The 22,091-nt window shown below is 32.7% G+C and overlaps 2 protein-coding genes across 2 annotated transcripts; one reads left to right on the top strand and one right to left on the bottom strand.

Annotated features, from left to right (window-relative positions):
* Nucleotides 1-13,220: 13,220 nt before the first annotated feature.
* LOC131149759 (tubulin alpha-1 chain) lies at nucleotides 13,221-17,451 on the top strand. Its single transcript, XM_058100493.1, has 5 exons — nucleotides 13,221-13,659; nucleotides 14,996-15,210; nucleotides 15,293-15,492; nucleotides 15,609-16,117; nucleotides 16,956-17,451. The coding sequence occupies exons 1-5, from the start codon at nucleotides 13,547-13,549 to the stop codon at nucleotides 17,266-17,268; spliced, it is 1,350 nt and encodes a 449-aa protein (XP_057956476.1). The 5' UTR covers nucleotides 13,221-13,546; the 3' UTR covers nucleotides 17,269-17,451.
* Nucleotides 17,452-19,327: 1,876 nt separating this feature from the next.
* On the bottom strand, nucleotides 19,328-20,218 carry LOC131148464 (ethylene-responsive transcription factor ERN1). The gene has a single exon (XM_058098160.1). It carries the CDS (start codon nucleotides 20,216-20,218, stop codon nucleotides 19,328-19,330), a length of 891 nt encoding a protein of 296 aa, XP_057954143.1.
* Nucleotides 20,219-22,091: the final 1,873 nt, after the last annotated feature.

Here is a 22,091-nt window from a genome sequence, read left to right as displayed (position 1 = left end):
GTATGAGTAATAGCTTTGAAGACAAGATACACAAATATCAAATTTGATCTTGTTAAAAAGTTTGTCTTTAATATTGTAAAGATCTAAATCAATAAGTTTTCTCCCAACTTTTCAACCACAATATGATCTTTGTAATATGCAAATTAATATATGTATATATATGATGTGATCACCAAAGATCAAAACCGAATATAGGATTTTTCAGAAAATATCCCTAAAATATATATATATATATAGTTATGAACTTCTAAGGATATTTGATCATATAGTTTTGTAGTATCAAAAATATCAAGTCTTTATCTAGATACACTCTTGAATCAAAAACTATTCAACCAATGGCAAAAACCTTTCTCAAGCAATGATCTTGTCAAAAACAATCTCTATATGTATATGAATACTCAAGATCAATCTCTCTAATAATATTCAATAACAGATAATGAGATGAGAAACTCTTGAAAATAATAAATGGATTTACCAAACCTCAATACCAAGTTGAAATCAAGATGTGTAAATGGATTCCCTTTGATTTTCTGAGTTGATTTGCCCAAGCTTGATGAGTATAGGTTGGAGTGCAGGCAATTGTACAGCAATATGTTCAAGTTTCTCAATTATCTTTCAAAAGCATTGTTCTCTTCTCTTCTCTTTCAAAAGTCTTAAGCACTAGGGTTTAGATGTTGAATACATAGGTATCTTGCCCTTAGAATAGATCTCAATCGTTGGATAAAAAAATAGCTCACGTGTTCTTTCATTAAAAATTAGATTTTTAAACTTTCCCGCAGATTCAGACGATTGAGGTTAGAGGCCCAAACAATTGAAGTTCCTTAGAGCTTCGAAAAAATAACCTGGACACAGGGTCAAACGATTGAAGTTGGGGTTCAGTCTTCTGAAGTGTTGGGTTTAGATGACTGAAGTCTGAGTTCAGTCTTCTGAGGTGCTTCTGCCAAGTTCTGTGTTTCACCATTAAATCTTCAGGCAACTAAACCTAATCTTCGGTCTTCTAAAGAAATTCTTCAAATGAGTGAGGTTAGCTTCGATCTTCTGAAGTGACTTATTCCTGGTTTTTTCTTTTTGATTCAAAAAATCTCCTTTGCTCTCTTTCTTGGCTCTTTTATAAAAATATTTTCCTGAATTTTAAAAATATTTCTAAGTCCATAAATATCCCCTAATGATGTTCATGAGATGCATGAGTCTTAAGATCATTCTAGGGTATATGTTGAGCCTCAAATTAAATCATATGAAATCTAAATACATTAGTTTTAAGTACTCATTCCCATGACGCTCTTGAACTTGTCGCTTGCATCTTCATTCTTCAACTCTTTTAGTTCCATGGATTTTGCCAAGATGTATATGCTTTAATCTTCATGGCTTCCATGACTTGTTATCCTTCCGTGCATGCTAAACATTGTTCTTGTTCACAATCTCAATGCACAGATCAAATACCAAGTGATTTGTCATTATCAAAACCAGATTGGACTCATATAGTCAACAGAAGTCATTATATACAAATCATTCAGAATACAAATGACCAGATTACTATGCGTCCAAAAATATACACATATCCAACATATTCCAAAAACAAACAAAAATTTAAGGGAATCCTCCATCCCTAACTCAAAACACTCACCCTGCCTACTCAAGGTATCAGCTCCCCTCTATCTAGGAGCTCTATCTCCAGGCCTATTACGATTCCCTTAAATATTTAAATGTTTGGGTGAGACACATTTCAGTAAGACGGAATAAATTATTTACAGTGTGTGGCAGTATGAGTTTCATTATATCATAATATACCTATCCATTTCAATGATAATATCTTCTGAAAAAATACTCCAATCATTCTCATAATCATATAGATATAAAACACAAGCTTTCATAAGCTTATTCCCATCTCTAATCTCATTCACATGTAACCCATATTTACCAGCGAAGGTCCCTAAGGATAGGGGAGATTACACGCCCATGCATGCAACTCCTCTCTACTCTGATATCGTTTGTGACCCTACTCGATTAACTCAGGTACGGTTACAACTGATACTTATCGGGGCACTCACCTTACTGAGTAAGCCCTTAGGCAGAGAGTTTTACCTCGCCTTGTTTGTCAGTGTTATTAAACTCACACTCTTTCTTTTTACTTTCAATTTCATTTCATCATCTAGCACATTGCCCTGAGAATATTCTTTCTACACTATGCTTCACCCCATGGTCGAGGTTATGCTACTCTGAGGATATTTACGACGCCATACTTCACCCTATGGTCAAGGTTATGTTACTCTGAAAATATTTACCACGCCATGCTTCACCCTATGGTTGAGGTTATATTGCCTGAATATATTCACCACGCCATGCTTCACCCCATGGTCGAGGTTATACCACCCTGATTATATATTTTATACGCCATACTTCACCCCATGGTCGAGGTTATATTGCCCTGAACATATTCTTTGTGCCATGTGTCTCCCCATGGTTGAGGTTATACCCCCCTGAAGATATTCTCTACATTATGCTTCTTCCCATGGTCAAGGTTATTTCTCTCCACATTTCATCATTTCATATTTCCCATTCACATTCCAGTATTCACAATTGCAGTACTCACATTGCAATTTTCGATGTTTCTATATTTACAACTCCAATATTCACAATTCACATTCATATTGCAGTACTCACATTCTCTTATTCGCATTTCAGTATTCACATTTCAATATTTTCATTGCAGTATTCACAATTCAATATTCCTATCTCAATATTCACATTTCAAGATTTACATTGCATAATTCACATTGCAGTATTTCCATTTTTAGCATTCACAATTCATCTCATCATATCAATGATATTTTTATCATTTCAATTCGCATTTCATCTCACAATAACATATATATATCATTTCACGTTATTCAACATTTCTCAGAAGATACACTTGAGTACATATCACCTTTCAACGTTTCTCAATAAAATAATTCTCATACCTTTATTGTTCAGTATATAAACATCACTGGGTTTCTCTTATAATCATTACCGCACAAAACATTTCCATATATATATGTTTTTATCATATTCTCATTAATCTCCGTGCACATTACACAACTCAATTTCAACATATTCTCAGTAAAATCATATGCCACACAATTTCATCTAATATTCATATCATAATATTTGTAGGTAAAATAACATAATTTTTTTCACATATTCATTCAACCAGTAATTTCAGAAAAATACTATTATAATTTATTCCCTTTACCTGACTTACTGAGAGGTCCACTAACACCTTAAATTTTACGTTCCACAGCATTCACAGTTCAAAAGCCTGAAACTGCATTAACCCCAGATTAATCAACTCGACCTCCAAAATATTATCATGTAATATTCCCTAGGCCCCAAATACTCTAATTTAACAATTAAAACTAATATGTAACACTCTTACCTCAGTTTTAAAGTGGTGCCTCGAAACCCTAAATTGAAAATCTGCTCTGCTTAAGTTGTAGAGAATTCTCCCACGAACCATGTGGTGATTCCTGATCGTTGATACGGGTTAAAATGAAGCTGGAATCATAGAGAGAAGGAAGGGAGAGTTGTAGGGTTTGGGAGAGTGAGAGAGTGAAAATTTGTTTAACAAATAAAATCAGCTTGCAGGATCCCTTATAATTCTCACTGTAGAGAAAACCGTCGATGATTTTTTTTAGCTCTCAAAAAACTATCGTCGGTTTTCTATTAAATAGGCTCAGATTTACTGTTACCAACCTGCGATAAATCTCTATAACCGTCGATGGTGTTCTTATTACTCCAGAAAATCGTCGCCGATTTTCTCCTCTTCTAGCCAAAAATCCTCTTTTTCCATTTATTTTATTATTATATTTTTCTAGATCTCTACACTTGGGATTGGATTGACTGCCATCATGATAATCTTTTTAAGCTCATTGATACACATATACTCATGTCAAAATAACTCAAATATTTGTGTGTATAAACATTTTCATCTATGTTAACATATGTGAGTTGACAATTTTTGTGTATAATATTGTATATATAAGTATTTAGGGCATTGTACTAGGGCGTGAGGTGGAGTATAAACTGGGGCAATTGGAATTTGGAGCATGAAAAAAACCCTCCTATTTATTGCCCCAAATCAATCTTGAATTGTTAATATCTTACAAATTATTACTCCAAATCTCTTTGATGACAAGAATAAATTAGTTAATATTAACTTTATCAATTTCATTTTCCTCAAACACATTGTTCTTCAACATATCTTTGGTTTCAAATTATCCTTCTAAAACCTAGAGCTATTTAATTAAAGAAGACACATCATCAATAATTCTCTCCAAAGGACAATAAAAATAATTGTCACAATAGTAATTCTATAAAAACAAAAATAAATATATACATAAAACTTTTTTTCTAATTAATATCCGCTGGTTGTTTTCTTATTAAATCACAGAATGTGCAAAAATAGGAGTAGGTATTTAGTCTGGAGGGTTTTATTTAAATTTTAGTCGATGAGATTAATACAAACAAGTATTATGAGGAAAATGACTACAACAACAACAACAAAAAAATCAAATCTTAGTCTCATTAAGTGGAATCGGTTATATGAATCATTTTTTGTCAATTTATACGATCATGAATAATTTCTTTTGATAGATTCAAGGATATTTAATCCTTACTCATTATCTCCTTTCAAGTTATTATTACAACTTTTAATAACGTCATTTTTACCAATGACTATCCTCATGCTACTGAAACCTTTTTAAGTAAATATTTGCATTTTGCTAATAATTTACGCTACTTATATACCCTATTTTTTTGTACCGCTAATTCCTTCAATGGACAAAAAAAAATATATTAAAAACTTGTCTCCTCATTGGTACAACATGCTACATGGTGTGCCGGTGGAAAAAATTATTTTCAATAGTTCTAATTGTCCTAAGTCGCTACATTTATATATGTGCATGTATGTATATATATATATATATATATATATATGTGTGTGTGTGTGTGTGTATGAGAGAGAGAGAGAGAGAGAGCTAGCTTATTTATTTTTCCCGTTGAAATGATGATTTGGAAACTTTGTAAAAGTAGAAATATTCTTTATAGAACTCTTTAGACTTGACTTTTTTTTTTTTGTCCCAAACAGTGTGTACTATTTACAAATACCCATAGAGTTATCAAATTACAATTCTACCCTAACATCCCCTCGTTGCCCTTTTTCTCCCACCTTGGAGGATTCAAAATCTTTTTAAACCCTATTTTTATGAAAAGTACTTAAATTAAGTAATTGTGTCAATTATAGTATTTGGTTTACACTTAAATAAGCTCTTATTTCAAAAATTAAGTTTTATAAATATTTTTTAAGAAAAATAAGTATTTTCTATATATATATATATATATCTTAAAAAGTACTTATTTCAAAAGAGTTTATAATAAGTAATTATAGACTACTTGAAAATAAGTATTTACAGGTGAATACTTTTTTTAGAAAAGTTTTTTTTCTTTTTTTTTTTTCTATAAATGGTTCAAACGGTCCATGAACCAATAGCCAAAGTTAATGTTTGACTCGGCAAATTCAACTAGTTACACTTGACTTACTATATATAATTGCCAACATTTAATGTATAGTGAAAATCGTGAGAAAAAAAATCCACTTTAGAAAGATTGGAATGATAAATACTCGGGACAATGAAGGCATATCTTTGCAAAAAGATTAAGATTGTATTTGAAAGTACCAATTTTAAGTTTTTAATTTAAATTTGTATGAATTTTAAATGAAACTCAGTATAATTTTGTGTTATGCTTGATCAAATTCATGCAAATCCAAATCTAAAAATCGAGCTCCAAATTTGACCATGCTAATACAACCATTTTTCCTTAAGGGTATGTTTGGATAAAAAAATCTTACTTGGAAAAAAGATAAGGATTTCTTGTATTTTCCTTCTTCATTAAATACTATTAAAAATAAAAATTTATTTCAATGACTAAAAATCAAGATAAACTAAATACTAATGATGTGTAAAATTTATTTATTTTTTATAAATTTGGCATATTTTTTATTTTCTTTCTTACTTTCATTGACAACCAAACATATGTAGATTTTTTTTTTTTTTCCCCTTTCCCTAATATTTTCCAAGTTCCAAACAGAGCGTAAAAGAAAATAACAAAAGAAATAGTGGCAAAAGTCTCTCAAACTTTGAACATTGCAATCCTTCATATTAGGCCATGACAATTTTTCCTTAAAAAGGACTTGAATTTCAAGGGAAATGTAATAAACTACTAGTTTTAAACTCATTATAATTTAAACAGATGTTTTTTGGTTATCAAGGAAAATAAGAAAGAAAATAAAATATATATATCAAGTTTATAAACAAAATTTTGATTTTACTCAATTTAAAACTCATTTTTTCCCTAATTTTTAGGCATATCAAAATAATCTTAAATTTTTATTGTCTTTAATATAGAAGGAAAATATAAAAGAAAATAAGTTTCATCCTTATTTTTGTTTTCTTTTCTTTTCTCACATAAAATCCTTGATTCAAACAGATCATAAGTTTTTATGGCAATTTGCTACAAAAATTCAATGTATCAAAATTTTTGTCAATAGTCAATCGAACCAAACCAAAAGCATATTACTTTTATCCTATTTTATTATCATTTTAACTTGACAAATCTCTATTTCGTGTTTCTGGTCACTTCGTATATTTTGGTCTCCTCACCACCTCCCTTACCCTCACCCTCTTCCCCACCACCCCCTCCACCCAACTCTTCACAACCCAAACGAGCTGTCACACATCCCTCTTACTTGGCTGATTATATCTGCCCTACTTTACTACAGTCCTCCACGGCTTCACAAGTTTCAAGATGTCCCTCACATACGGTTCATTGTATCTCCTATTTTTTATCTTATCATCGTTTCTCTAATCAACATTTGACTTTTCTTTCTGTTATGTCACAACTTCTCAAACCCACCTCATATTCTCAGGCTGTGCTACACTCCCATTGGCGTGATGTCATGACTTCTGAAATCCAAACCTTAGAAACCAATAATACATGGGTTCTTGAACCCCTTCCACCTGGAAAAAAACCAATTGGCTGTAAATGGGTGTTCAAAACAAAACTTCGGGCCGATGGATTCATAGAGCGACACAAAGCTCGCTTGGTGGCCAAGGGCTACACTCGGGTAGAAGGTTTGGATTATCATGATACTTTTACTCATGTTGCTAAACTTGTTATTGTCAGGTGCGTTCTTGTAGTGGCTACAACTCGAAATTGGCATCTCCTTCAATTGGACGTCAACAACGCTTTTCTTCATGCTGACCTTGATGAGGAGGTTTATATGATCCCTCCACCGGGGTATTGCAAACAGGGGGAGACTTGTGTTTGTCGTCTTCAGAAATCCCTTTATGGTCTCAAGTAAGCTTCTCGCAATTGGTTCTCTAAATTATTTTCTGTTTTACTTTCTACGGGGTTCACCCAATCTCAGACCGATCACTCTTTTTTCACCCACTCTCAGGGTCAATCTTTTACTCTCATACTTGTTTATGTTGATGACATTCTCATGATAGGCAATGATCTCTGATATTAGCACTTTCAAAGTCATGCTCGCTCAGAAATTCAAACTCAAGGATCTTGGCAAATTGAAATATTTCCTTGGTCCTGAAGTAGCTCGCTCTCCCACTGACATCTTTTTTAACCAATACAAATATGCTCTTGATATCCTCACTGATAGCAGTCATCTAGGTGCTTGTCCTGCCCACTTTCCCATGAAACAAAATCTAAAGCTCAATAATACTGATGGTGATTTTCTCTTCGATCCAAACTCGTTTCAATGACTCGTTGGACGTTTGATATATCTCACCATCACTTGTCCCGACATTGTATTTCCAGTCAATATTCTCAGTCAATTTATGCACCAACCCAGACAAGCACATTATGATGTTGTTGTACGTGTTCTTGGATACATTAAGACATCTCCTAGACAAGACTTATTTTTTCCTACTGCCAACACTCTTCAAGTCTCAGCTTATTTTGACTTGGATTGGACTAGTTGTCCACTCACTCGCCGTTCTACCACTGGGTTTTTCATTCAGTTAGATATTAGTCCAATTTCCTGGTGCACTAAGAAATAAATTAAAGTCTCTCGCTCCTCCACCAAAATTGAGTACCGGGCACTTGTTTCCACTACCTGTGAACTTACATAACTCAAAACTCTTTTAAATGATCTTCGCGTACCGCATTCCCAGCCTATGTTGTTATATTGTGATAACCAAGCGACTCTTCACATTACCCAGAATCCTGTTTTCCACGAACGTACCAAATATATAAAAATCGATTGTCATACTGTTTGTGAAAAGTTACGGGTTGACCTCTTCTTCACTAAGCATATTCCTACCCACAGTCAACTTACCGATATCTTCACCAAAACTTTGGATCGTGAACATTTCTAAAATTTATCATGCAAGTTAAGCATTACGGATTTCCATGCTCCAACTTGAGGGGGAGTATTAGAAAAATATACACTTTCCATTTAGAGCAATATATATTTTTTATTTTTTTCAATTCTCTCATGTATATATATCTTTGTAATCCTTGTATTATGTGTGTATCAATAGAGAAAAAGTTCATTCATAATTTAACACAGGTTGAAAATTTTTATTTTTTGACATCCAAATCAAAATCAAAATCAAAACGGAATATTGAACCACCAAATCGCTTGTGATTTCAGAATTAAGTTAAGAGGGGTGGGCAGTGAATAATAAATGAGGGTCACCAGTTGGGTTGGTCAACAACCAGGCAAGTACAAGGCAACAATAAAATATGGAAACAGAGTCCTCTGCTCTGTTTGGCTGTCAATGCGATGCTTATCTTTCTTGTCCTCCCTCTGTATTTCCATTTTAATGTCCCATGCCCTCTCTCCCTCTCTCTGTGCAAAAGCTTAGATTTTGTTTTTATCTACATGCATGTTAACTAGAGAATGTTGTGAAGCAACAGACTGGCCATGCTGCCCATTCAATAAATAACACTAATGATGCCAACAATAATACAATCACAACAGCCAAATAAATGCATAGGATGAGAAAGATTCCAAGAAATTCACTAAGTTTGTTTGGTAGATAAGAATGGAAAAGAATAAATTAAATTTAGTTGATATTTTTAATTTTATAAATTTCTCATATAATTTTTCGTTCTATTTTATTATTAATCCATTTTATTATTTTGTACCAAATATAAGGATAGTATTAAATTAGCATTAGGAATTTTCTAATTAAATAGAAGGGTCCTATGTAAGATTTTGACCCAACAAATTACAATTTTTTCATTCGTGCGAGTCTTATTATTTGTGTAAAGAAAAATCATTATGTTACGATAGGTTCATAGAATAACTTTTACTAAGAATAAGATGAAATCTGAAGAACAAATAATGAAAATTGTATAAAGATTTAATAATTTATAAAGAGATTACTCGTGCAAGAGTTTATATTACTAAAAATAGTAATTGTTTAAATTAGCATAAAAATTCCTAATTTTAACAATCCCAAAATTAGTAAATTCTTAAACATAATCGAACTCTGTAGATTTGAGTTGGAATGCAACAATAATTTTGAACTCATCTATTAATTTCTCCAACCCATTTTGGTTTTGATGTAATTTAGTTTATCCATTGAGTAAAACTTTTAATGATTTTGTGAAAGTGGATGAACTTTAAGAAGATATTCATCCATTTACTCTAATTTGGCAAGTAGAGCAAAACTTATGTAAATGATAAATTGCTATTCTCTATTTTTGTCGTTACATTAATTTATGATATAAATACCTTTCTATGTATACTCTTACTCATCATGAATTTTGGATTAAAAAAAAGACTTTTAATGAACCGTTTTATTGTGTACAATTTGAAATTCACTGATTGTAAGATGTTATGTTAGTATTTAAACTCGTAAAAATAAAAGGTATTGCTTGATATGGGTCGCATATCATTTTAATGGGTCCAAATATTAATACAACATCTTGTTATTAGTGGGTTCTAAATCTTACGTGCAAGGATAGTTCTCTACAAATATTTCTCTGTTTATGTGACCCCGTCCACTATCTTCTTTTTTTTAAGACATTTTATCTGTATTAAATGAAAAATATTTCTTAAAATAGCATTCTTAACAACTATATTTTGACAAAACCACTTTATCTTTGTAGTTATGTAATCATGTTCATATTAGCACTATAGTATAGTTCTAAATTGATGTTTGTGTATGAATTATATATTCCAAGACCTATATAAGTCTCGAGTAATGATAATAAAGGAGGGGACTCAAAATAATATCAATATAAGCATTTGAAGAGCAATAAAAATGGTGTCACCCCATTAAACCGTCAATCAAGTATGCTAAGTTCAAAATCACTTTAAATAAGTTAACCTTAAATCCAAGTTTAGCCCATTATTTTTCTATAAGTTTGAATTTTGTTCAAGTATCACACAGTGAAAGATATAATGTATTTACAATTGAATACATATCTATTTCGAGCTTAATTTAAAAGTATACTATCAGCAGCAACAACAACAACAACAAAACTAAGTCTTAAGTCTCACTAGATAGGGTTGGCTATATGAATCTTTTTCCGCCAATTTATGCGATAAAAGTACACTATCAAAAGGCCTCAAATTAGACATTAACAATTTAAATTATTTCAATAAATACATTGTAAATATAGAAAATGCCTAAAAAATGAAATTTATTTAGACCATTCTAATTCAAATTGAGTTAAGCTATTTCAAGCTTAAGTTAAATTTGTCCAAGCTCATAAATTTCACTAATTTTTGAATAGCTCAATTCGAAAGTTTAAGACACATTGTTCTCGATGAGAATTTTTCTTAATAATTCAGATATTAAGAAAAATGACATTTTCACAAAAGATAGGACCGTTCAATCTCATATTACCATTTTTATTTTTAAAAACTAAAAATTAATTAAAAATCCCACATATTTTTCTTGGATTTTTCCTAAGAGAAACAAATTGATAATTGAGGCTTGTGTAGATTTATTGGTGAAATTAATTAAATGTAAAGTTGTAAACATTAAATAAGAAGCATAAAAAAGGAAGTATTTATTTAATTAATAAAAGCCTTAAAAGGACGCATGGATGATCAACTAGGGAAGACTATGCACAATCGCTATACGAGACCAATTCCCCATAATATCCTTGACATATACTTTTTTATACTAAAATTAATTATATGTTCAAGAAATGTAAGTGAGTCAAACTTACTTGTAAGCTATTCAGATTCGACTTGTCCCTTAATTTGAGTCAACTTGAATCTACTTGACTTCAAGTCGAGTTTGAGTTAGTCAAGTATTTTAACGAGTTGAATTTGAATTTAGTAATAATACTTGAGTCAAGTTTCAAGCTTAATAAAATTTTTAAATTTTATTATTTTATATTATATATGTCATATAATGTATTTTATAAATATATTACTATTAAATATACATTATATATATATATATATTTATATATGTATTTAATATTAATTTATAATCAAGTTGAGCTTAATCGAGTTGAGCTCGAGTTTTATAAACTTGTAACTGAGTTGAATTTCGAGTTTAACACTTTTTAGTCGAGTCGAGTTTGTGTATTTTACTATGTCAACTTGACTCGTCTCGACTCAAATATGCCCCTAATATAGTCAAGGTAAGTCCAAATAGTAAGATGCTCTTAAAACTAAACTTGAATTTAATTAATTTTTATAATCATTAAACTCTTTAAAACCCAAGCTTAACTTGATAACGAAATTTTGAAATTTAGTTGATTATAAAATAATTTCTATAAGTGTATAAAATATATAAAATATGAATACGTAATAATATATTGTTTATGAAATATCAAAATTGCAAAATAATAATAAAAGTTAAATTAAGTTTGATTGAACTTGAAAGTTGTAAGTAATATTAATTTGAGTTTGCCTTGAACTAGAACTAGGGAAGGGTTCAAGTAGATAAAAAGTAAAAATAAAAATATTTCAATTTTTTTGAAGAAAAAATTGAATTAAACTGAACCCTTAATTGAAATCAAACCACCCAATTTAGTTCAATTTATCATCCTAAAAATTGAACCGAACCCCACTTCGATCAAAGTTTGCATAAAGCAAAAAAATCGAGCGGACTAAACCCTACAATGCTATACTAGAACCAAATTAATCAATTTTATATAAAATCATATCAATCCCACAATGCTAGAACGAAATTAATATGTTCATCATTATTTGTAGCATCAAAGTCTTATAAAATTGAAATTTTGATTTTTGACTCCAGGCTGAACATTGTTTAGAATAAGTAAAAACCAAACTAATTTTTTTTTATAGAAGAAATTAGACCGAATCAAACCAGTAAAATCCAAAACTAAATTGAATGGTTGGTCGGTTATTTCCGTGCAAACTGAATTGTGCATAATTGTAACTCAAATACAACTAAACCAAATGAAACTCTAGCAACTGTGTTGCACTTTAGCTTAAAAATAAATAAAAGCTAAATACTACATAATAGTAAATATTTTTACATAATATCTTATAAAAATTTACTAACAATAATAAAAATTGATTAAGCTTGAAAATTTTTCTACAAAATTCAAGCCAACTAACTACTGATGCCATAAATAGAACATGACCTCTACGATATATATATATATATATATATATATATATATCGTAATGATTATCGACAACTAAGGAAAAAACTTGCTGGGGAAACCCTCAACGGTTGTCAGAGCCTTCTCCGATTCTAGTCTGACTAGTTGATCAAATTATATTTATAAACATATTGTAATGCATCTTGGAGTAATTTCAAGAATTTTCTCACAAATTTGCTTTTACCTTCTCTAGGTGTGTGCCTTTTATGGAAAAAAAAATTTGTTGAGTAGATAGAGTTTACAAAGTCATTCATTGACTAATCTAATAAAATGGTAACAATTCATATAAGTTGTCAAGGCTTTATTGGATTAGTTTATAAATGACTGAAGATATTCAATTTACTTAATAATTTATCTTTTTATTGGCTTAAAAATATAAATTTTTTAAATTATTTTTTCTCAAATTATAAGGAAAAACCGTTTGTCAACTATTAGCATGATTCGTATGTCATTAGTGATAATTAGATTATTAATTATTAATAATGAGAAGTATAAATGAAGAGCAAAAATGGTATTTCAGAATAGCCAGCGAATACAAAGGGGACCGAAGCACGTGGGACCGGCGAGGAGAGAAAGGCTGGCGGCAGGTGCCGGGGGACCCCTTTTTCGGACGCCAAACACTCATCAAACACCGTTCATTGACTCGTCGGCACAAATAGTTAAAACAGGAGAGAGAAGCAAGAGACAGAGGAGAGAGAGAGAGAGAGGGTTTTTTATCGCTCTATAAAGTTGATTAGTGCAATTAGGGAAGAAAAAATCTTCTCATTTTCGTTTTATTTTGGTTTTGGCTCTTTTGGGTTGGTTTGGACATTGAGGGATTTGGGAGGTAGGGTTCTTGGGGATCGAATTGTGATTTGGTGGAGAGAAGGAGAAAGAGGGGAGAGAGATGAGGGAAATTATAAGCGTTCACATAGGGCAAGCTGGGATTCAGGTGGGGAATTCGTGCTGGGAGCTATACTGCCTCGAACATGAAATCCAACCCGATGGTATGATGCCCAGGTACGTGCACGTCTCTGTGCTATGAATCTATGATTATTCATGTATACATCTATAGATTTATAGGGGCGAAGTGTCATTGTGGCTTTATGGTTTTTTTTTTTTTTTTTAAATTAATGCTGGGAATTTTTCTAAAATGTGAATTGGTTGATTAATAAATTTGAGCTGTCGCCTCTGTATTTTGGGTTGATCAACCAGGGAAATGTTTTAATTGTTTCTCAAATTTCCTTTTTTTCTTTTCTTTTGATGGTTTTTTTACATAGTGCTTGGGAGCATAGATTTCCGGCCTTGAATTTGGATTTGTGTGGATTTGAATGAAATTTAATACCATTCTGTACTGGGTTTTGTCCAAATCCACACAAATTCAAATTCAAGGATTAAAATCCAAGCTCCCCTTTGATCTGTATACTGTGATTTTATTTGTACATAAATGTAGAGATTTCTGGGGTTTAATTGCCGCATATATGGGTTTCTAAATTACGTCTATAAGTTTTTCTAATTATGAATTTGTTTAGCAAATGCGAAGCTTTTTCTCGTTTATGTAGGCTGATGGACCAGGGTAATGTTTTATCTATTTCTCAAATTTCTTTTTTTTTTTCTCACTTTTTCTTTTTAGTTTCTCTCTCTCTCTCTCTCTCTCTCTCTCATGCGTTTGATTTGAAGCTGGAAAAATAAATTTATATCAAAATATGTAATGCTGTAGATTCATCTAAAGGTGATCTCGATTAATGAATTTGAATCTGTTCTCTTTTCTGGGTTGATCAACCTTGGAACTATTTTTATTTGTTTCTCAGTTTCTTTTTTCCCTTCCTTTTGGATTTTTTTTGTTAGATCGAATTATTTGAGTTTCTCAAATCCAATTAAAATAAAATTCAATTGACATGTGGAGGTTTGTTCGGTTCTTTGAATTGAATTTCACGGCTGAATTATGTCTGACCCATTGCTATTCTAAACGAATGGCATTTTAATGGTTTGGTTCTTCGTGCTTTTTTATGCCAGTTGAATGTGAAACTAATGTCATTTCAGCCTTGTTGATCATTAAGGCTTGTTTAGACCATAACAAAAATTTCTGGATTATCAGCATTGATTTTGATGTGTCTATGTTGTTGGATATGAAGATAACCAGGGATTTTGGCACTAATCTCTTCTTTTGTTTTGCATCTTTCTTCTTGAGCTTTTGTCTTTTCTTTCCTCTCCTGATCTTAATGTTTCCAACATATGAAAATTTCCTCAACTAATTATAATGCTGGTGTTGGCTTAGATTACTGGTTGTTTTGGTTGGTTTTCTATGGTTTTAAAATTTTGCATAGGATTGCTCACAAACTTCGTATATTTGCAGTGACACTTCAGTGGGTGTTGCACATGATGCTTTCAATACCTTCTTTAGTGAGACCGGTGCAGGAAAGCATGTGCCTAGAGCTGTATTTGTTGATCTTGAACCAACTGTCATTGATGAGGTGAGGACAGGGCCATACAGGCAGCTTTTCCATCCTGAACAACTTATTTCTGGCAAGGAAGATGCTGCCAATAATTTTGCTAGGGGGCATTATACAGGTAACTTTATATAATTCAGGACTTCTTGCTTATGCTGTATTTATTTTTGTTGGATTACCCTGACCCTTTTTATGCTCTGCAGTGGGAAAGGAGATTGTTGACTTATGCCTTGATCGAGTCAGGAAATTGGCGGATAACTGCACTGGTTTACAAGGCTTTTTAGTCTTTAGTGCTGTTGGTGGTGGTACTGGCTCTGGTTTAGGGTCTTTGTTGCTAGAACGCTTGTCTGTGGACTATGGGAAAAAGTCGAAGCTTGGCTTTACTATCTATCCCTCTCCCCAGGTATTTATTAGTTATTATCAGTAATCCCATGATAGATCTCTAGTGTGGTTCATTCTTTTCCTTGCATGTGCTTCATATAGATGTACTGGAAATCATGCATTGTCCTTGATTTGCAGGTTTCAACTGCAGTTGTGGAGCCTTATAACAGTGTTCTCTCAACTCATTCGCTTCTTGAGCACACAGATGTTTCTGTGCTCTTGGACAATGAAGCTATATATGACATCTGCCGTAGATCCTTAGATATTGAGAGGCCAACTTATACCAATTTGAATCGGTTAATATCTCAAATCATATCATCCTTGACCACTTCCTTAAGGTTTGATGGAGCCATTAATGTTGACATTACAGAGTTCCAGACTAATCTTGTACCTTATCCACGCATCCATTTCATGCTTTCCTCATATGCTCCTGTGATCTCGGCTGAGAAAGCATACCATGAGCAGCTATCCGTTCCTGAAATCACAAATGCAGTGTTTGAACCTTCCAGCATGATGGCTAAGTGTGACCCAAGGCATGGGAAATACATGGCCTGTTGCTTGATGTACCGTGGAGATGTTGTACCCAAGGATGTGAATGCTGCTGTTGCCACTATCAAAACCAAACGTACTGTTCAATTTGTTGACTGGTAAGAGAAAATGCATTTTACTAGTTGTTCGGTCTGAGGAATTTTTGAGGATTCCCAGGAATGTGAGTTGGGCATCCTTGGTTGATTTTGAAATCCTTTGTAGGTCATCTAGGATTCCTTTTGAATCCACAAAACATGCACATCTGTTTCCTGTGTAATCTTGATTTCTATGGGAGTGCATCCTATTTTTGGGCGTGTGCTTCTCTGAACCAAACACCTAGTTTGTGTGCAAGAACAGAGAATAACTCAAGTAACATGCGTGGAAAACACCAATTCATTTATATTAAAATTGAGAGATGTGCCTAAAATGGTTAATGGTTCTAGATCATGATGATTATTAATTAAGATTGCAGTTGACCATATTGACTTGCTAGGCTAGTATTAGTGCCTAATCTGTCCCTCGGCTTTGTTAAGATATTCTTGCAATGTATTATCTAGAATTCATTAAGGTTCTGCTTGGGGGTTTGAATTCCTGGCCTTGGGTTTGAATTTGTATGAATTGGAAAGAAACTAACGCCACTTTTGGGAGTACAGATTTCAGGCCTTGGATTTGGATTTGGGTAGTTTGAATGAAATTCAATACAATTTTGTATTACATTTCGTCCAAATCTATAGAAATTCAAATCTAAGCCCTCTCCCAAACATAGAATAAATATAATTCCATATTGCACTTTGGCTAAATCCGCAAATCCCAATCCTAGTGCATTTCAGGTTTTTGCCTTCCCATTCCTAGTGCATGCCTTAATTGAACAACACCCTGTGAATAAATGTGGTATTTTTTTTCCTTAACACTTTTTCCCAATTTTTAAGACTTGAGCCTTTTGTTATTTCCCCACAGGTGCCCAACTGGCTTCAAATGTGGCATCAACTATCAGCCTCCAACAGTGGTACCCGGAGGTGATCTTGCACGGGTGCAGCGAGCTGTATGCATGATCAGCAATAATACAGCAGTGGCCGAGGTGTTCTCTCGCATCGACCACAAGTTCGATCTCATGTATGCCAAGAGAGCATTTGTTCATTGGTATGTCGGCGAAGGGATGGAAGAAGGAGAATTCTCAGAAGCCCGTGAAGATCTAGCTGCTCTTGAGAAAGATTATGAGGAAGTTGGTGCTGAGGGTGTGGAAGATGAAGATGATGGTGAAGATTATTGAGCTTGTTATGGTGTTCAATTAGTTAAGCTTTGCCTATTCCTGTTTTTGCTGTGTCACTGTTGTCATATTTCCCTCATATATCACTATTATCATCTCCCTTCATTCTATGGATGTTGAAATTGTGTTGTGTTTCTGATTATTAGTGTTTCCTGTGGATTAATGAAGTGCATTTTTTGAATTAAAGTGTGCAGTCTTTTCCAGGGTGTTTATCAGCTGTGGACAATTGCATGATGCCTATATTTTACCTTGATTTAATCTGTTGTCATGCAGTATATTTGTACTCGGGGTTTGTGATTCACTTTGGAAGAATAGAAATGTTTCTTTTGTCGCTTTGTTAGCTGTGTACTTGTCATTGCTAAGCTTGCTCAAGTAGGCATAAGATATCAGGGTCTAATCCGAAGTAGAGGAGACCGATAAGCAAAACCATCTTTTTGGATTTTTCCTACATATACCCTTTGAGAGTGCGTTTGGCCATTGAGCTGCTGCATTTGGAAATGTATATTTTAAATTTTTGTGAATTTAGATGACACATTGTGGGCCGCCTTTTTCTTGGACCTTACATACGCGGGAAGTTTGTGCGCACGCATACATATACATAAATATGCGATTCAAATTCTAATCTCTTGAAATAAAAAAATTATTGATAGGAGAATGGTTGAATTTTTGTCCGATCATTTTATTTTTCTTTTTTCGGTTATGCCGGGTGTCTTGACGTGCTCGTCTCATCTAGTTATATGATATATGATGCGTCACAAACTACAAGATGAGTTTGGAATTCTACAGGTCCAATGTTAGCTCTCTCTCTCTCTCTCTCTCTCTCAAAAGTAGTAGGATGGTGTTAAAGTTGGCCTATGAAGGACTGCTTGGCCTTTTCTTCCACACTCTCAGTGGACGGGCGTTTCCAAGCCATTATATAGCCTCATGCCGGTGTAAGCCTAACATGGAACTCAAAAAATATTGAAAAAAGAAAAGAAATATATCAAGAAATTGTGAGAAAATTTAAAAAAAAATAAATTTATAAATAAAAGTTTAATTTTGCACATCGTAAGTTCTTTTAAATTTTTAATTGTATTAAAATAAATTTTTATTTTTATAATATTTAACAGAAAAAATAATATAAAAAATAAATTTTATTATTATTATTATTATTGTTTTTAAGTAAAATCCTTAATTCAAACCATAAATATTGTAATATTCTTCTCACTTATGCAAATGAACATAAATTGTTATTGCAATGATGTGAGCATGGGATGTTGACAGGGGGAAAGAATCCAAAAGCAAACCAATCATTCCCATCTGCCAAAAAGTTACTTTATTATGAGTGAAAATTGTCTCTACTTTGTCCCAACAACCCTCCTCATCAAGCCCCCACGAGGCACAGGAAAAAATCATCCACATCATTACTATAGTTCAATTTACTAACACTACTCAAATCATTCCAAGTCCATTATGTGTCTATGCAGAGAGGGAGAGAGCATGAATCGTGGAAAGATATATTAACGGTTGAAAGCAATCCCCTACTGTAGAATGAAATGGTGATAAAAACACTTCATTACTATAGTCCAAGTTACAAATACTATTAAAATCATTCAAATTAAGTCCATTAGGTGTCACTTATAGAGAGAGAGAGAATGAATTGTGGAAAAATATATTAACCAAACCGGTGGTTGAATGCAATCCTCTACCGTCATACTTGATTTATAAAATGAAATGAAGATAAAAATGGAATGGACTGGAGACCTTTTTGAAGTATGAAAAAAATCAAATAATAATTTCAATTTAGTTTCTCCTAATCCATTCAATTCTTATTCAGCAACCATATGGTAAATTCATTCATTTGTGGAGTCAACTTGTACCCGTCTCTTTTATGCTTTTTTTTTCCCCAACAATGATGTATGTCCTACTCTTCACAAAATTGACATGTAACTCAATTTATTGTTCAAGAAGTGAAGGTTAAGTGTGAAGAATCTCCACAATGTGGTAATATGTAGATGACAGTAACAAAATATTTTTGTTTTTCTTTCTTACAAATACACAGAGATGTTACATTATCAGAAATTCAGAATTGTTGAAAAACGGTTGACGGCTCAGATTTAATGAGCTGCAAGTAGAGTAACTCTAGAGAATCTGTTTCCAACTCGGGATTCCAATTAGCATCACTAGAATTCTGTACATTCTCCAAGTACCCATTCCCCCAGTCAGGCAACACCCCGGCTTCTTTTGGCGCCTCCTCATGCTCATTTTGGGATGCCAGAGGCTGATCGAATCCCCCCCATCGATCCATCCGAGACGAACCCATTTGGAATTGACAGAAGGAATTGCCGAAACCCGGTTCCCTTGTTTCATCCAACATCACAAACTCTTCTTCCATCCAATTATTAGAAGCACCATCACTGCCAATGCAGCTATTACTACTACTACTACCATTAGTACCGCTACTCCCAAAAACACTTATTCCTGCAGTGCAAGTTCCTATAGAAGGGTCTGGTTTTAAACCACTTTTGTTGTTGAGAATGTCCTCAATCTTCACCACGGACTCTTGTTTCATCCCATCATTAGGTACAAAAGTGCCGTCACTACTGCCAACGCAGGTGTTTCCACTACTAGCACCACTCTCAGAAGTACTTATTCTTGTAGGGCAGGTTCCAATAGGACAAGGGTCTGATTTTAGACCTCTTTTCCTATTAAGGAGGTCTTTGATCTTCACAGAGAGGTGGGTGTTGGTTCTGGCAGAACCCTGAGCCGCCGCGAAGTTGGTTCTGGTGTTGGAACCACGGAGGATGCAGGCTGCTTCGTCGTAAGCTCGAGCAGCCTCTTCAGCCGTATCGTAAGTCCCCAGCCAGATTCTGATCTTCTGGGTGGTGTTCTTGATCTCTGCTACCCATTTCCCAGAAGGCCTCTGTCTCACACCCACAAACTTATTGCTCTTGCCACTCATGTTGTTGTTCATAATTGGTTTTTGCTTGTAGATGGGGATTTAAGGGAACAAGAAGAGAAGTGGGTGTCATTTGAATAAGGAAGACATGCTGGAAGGTTTATGGTTCTTAAAGGTATACGGTACTTAGTGGGTAGCTTGTCTTGGTTTCTTGGTTGGCAGTCAACTGTGAGTTTGTTCTTACCTCTTTGTTTTTCAAAGAATGGTTTTTAATTTTCTATTGCGACTAAAATTATAACTCACCTTGCTGCTGCAGCAGAAGCTGTAACTATTTGACATAAGTGAAAATTGATTTGTGTGCCTACTATCCCTGCACTCAAAGCTAGCTAAGACTGATGATGGTGAGAGCATCTTTGAACTGGTCGTGCAAGTGGATTGCTTTAGACAATGGGCAACAATCTCTTTTCCTACTACTTGCACCCACGTTATGCTGCTGCTTATTCAAATTTTCATTCCAATCATTTTTCACCCTATTTCATTTGACAAATCAAATATGTCATAGAGTGAAAAACATGAAAAAATCAAATGGTAAATTTAATTCTGCTCCCTTCCACCATTTCGTTCCATCCCTTCCCACCAAACATGCTGTAAAGATCAAATGCCTGCTACTATGCGACATAATTGTTTTTTTTTTTTCTCAAAAAAGAATCTTTAAGCGATCATGAGAATGTAAGTTGACAATTTTTTATGCTTAGATTTGGTTTATTCCAAAAATTCCATGCTGATGGACTCTTGAAATTTTTTTAAAAAAAAATTCACCATGCTCACGGAATATTCTCATTTATTTTTTTGCAATTCAAAATTTCAAGAGCATAATATCTTATATGAAGATATTAAAAAAAAACCGCAAGGCCCAGTTTGAAACTCATAAAATATTAAGAAAAAGAAAGAAATATATTTAGAAATCCTCATTTTCATGTTTGGCTATCAAGAAAAATGAGAAAGAAAATAAAAAAAATATATCAAATTTATAAACAAAATTTTGATTTTACACATCACTAATATTTAGTTTTTCATAATTTTTAGTCATACTAAAATAAACTTTCATTTTGATGATATCTAATAAAGAAAGAAAATATAAGGGAAAAATAATATATTTATTTATTTATTTATTATTTTCCTTTCATTTCCCAATGTAAAATCCTTCATGCAAACAGAGCATGGCAATACAAATAAAGTTACATTTTTAATTTTTGAAAAAAAGAGTGGGGGTATGTAGAGCCATCCTCCACACATGGTCAACTGAACAAGGCAGCGAAAGTCATGGAAGGCACGAAAGCATTGCATTTTCCTGTGCCTTTTACCCTTCCGGAAAGGAATTTATTTAATTTTTTTTCAAAAATTCTTATTATGTAGGGTAGGGACTATTTGGATCAACAATTTTACTAAATAAAAAAAAAAGAAAAAAAAAATTATTTTCCCTTATATTTTCCTTTTCTATTATGGTCTGCTTGGAATTCAAAAAAAATTAGAAAAAGAAAAAAAAAAACCAAGAAATACATGTTTTTATGTTTCATTATTGAGGAAGTAAGAAAAAAAAAAATAAATCAAATTCACTAACAAAATTTTTGATTTTACAAATCATCAATATTTAATTTTTCTCAATTTTTAATCATGTAAAAACAAATTTTCTTTTTAAATAAATTTTAATATAGAAAAAATATATATAATGAAAAATAAATTTCTTCATTTTCTTTTCATTTCCTTTTTTCAAGAATAATCCTTGATCCAAATAGATATAGAAAATGAGAATTTGCTTTAATACGATTAAAAATTTTAAAAATTAAATATTAATAATTTGTAAAATCAAAATTTTATTTACAAAATTAATATATATATATATATATATATATATTTTTAATCTTTCTCGTTTTTCTTGATAACTAAA

This window comes from Malania oleifera, chromosome 2 (assembly GCF_029873635.1).
Source record: "Malania oleifera isolate guangnan ecotype guangnan chromosome 2, ASM2987363v1, whole genome shotgun sequence".
Lineage (NCBI taxonomy): Eukaryota > Viridiplantae > Streptophyta > Magnoliopsida > Santalales > Ximeniaceae > Malania > Malania oleifera.
The sequence above is the reverse complement of the archived record's forward strand: the minus strand, read 5'-3'. Positions and strand labels throughout refer to the sequence as shown.

Excerpts from the sequence above, each read along its gene's own strand:
- LOC131149759 (XM_058100493.1), top strand. The coding sequence starts at position 13,547 with ATGAGGGAAATTATAAGCGTTCACATAGGGCAAGCTGGGATTCAGGTG. Across the intron at positions 15,493-15,608 it reads CTATCTATCCCTCTCCCCAG|GTTTCAACTGCAGTTGTGGA; the intron begins GTATTTATTAGT and ends CTTGATTTGCAG. Across the intron at positions 16,118-16,955 it reads ACTGTTCAATTTGTTGACTG|GTGCCCAACTGGCTTCAAAT; the intron begins GTAAGAGAAAAT and ends ATTTCCCCACAG.
- LOC131148464 (XM_058098160.1), bottom strand. The coding sequence starts at position 20,218 with ATGAACAACAACATGAGTGGCAAGAGCAATAAGTTTGTGGGTGTGAGA.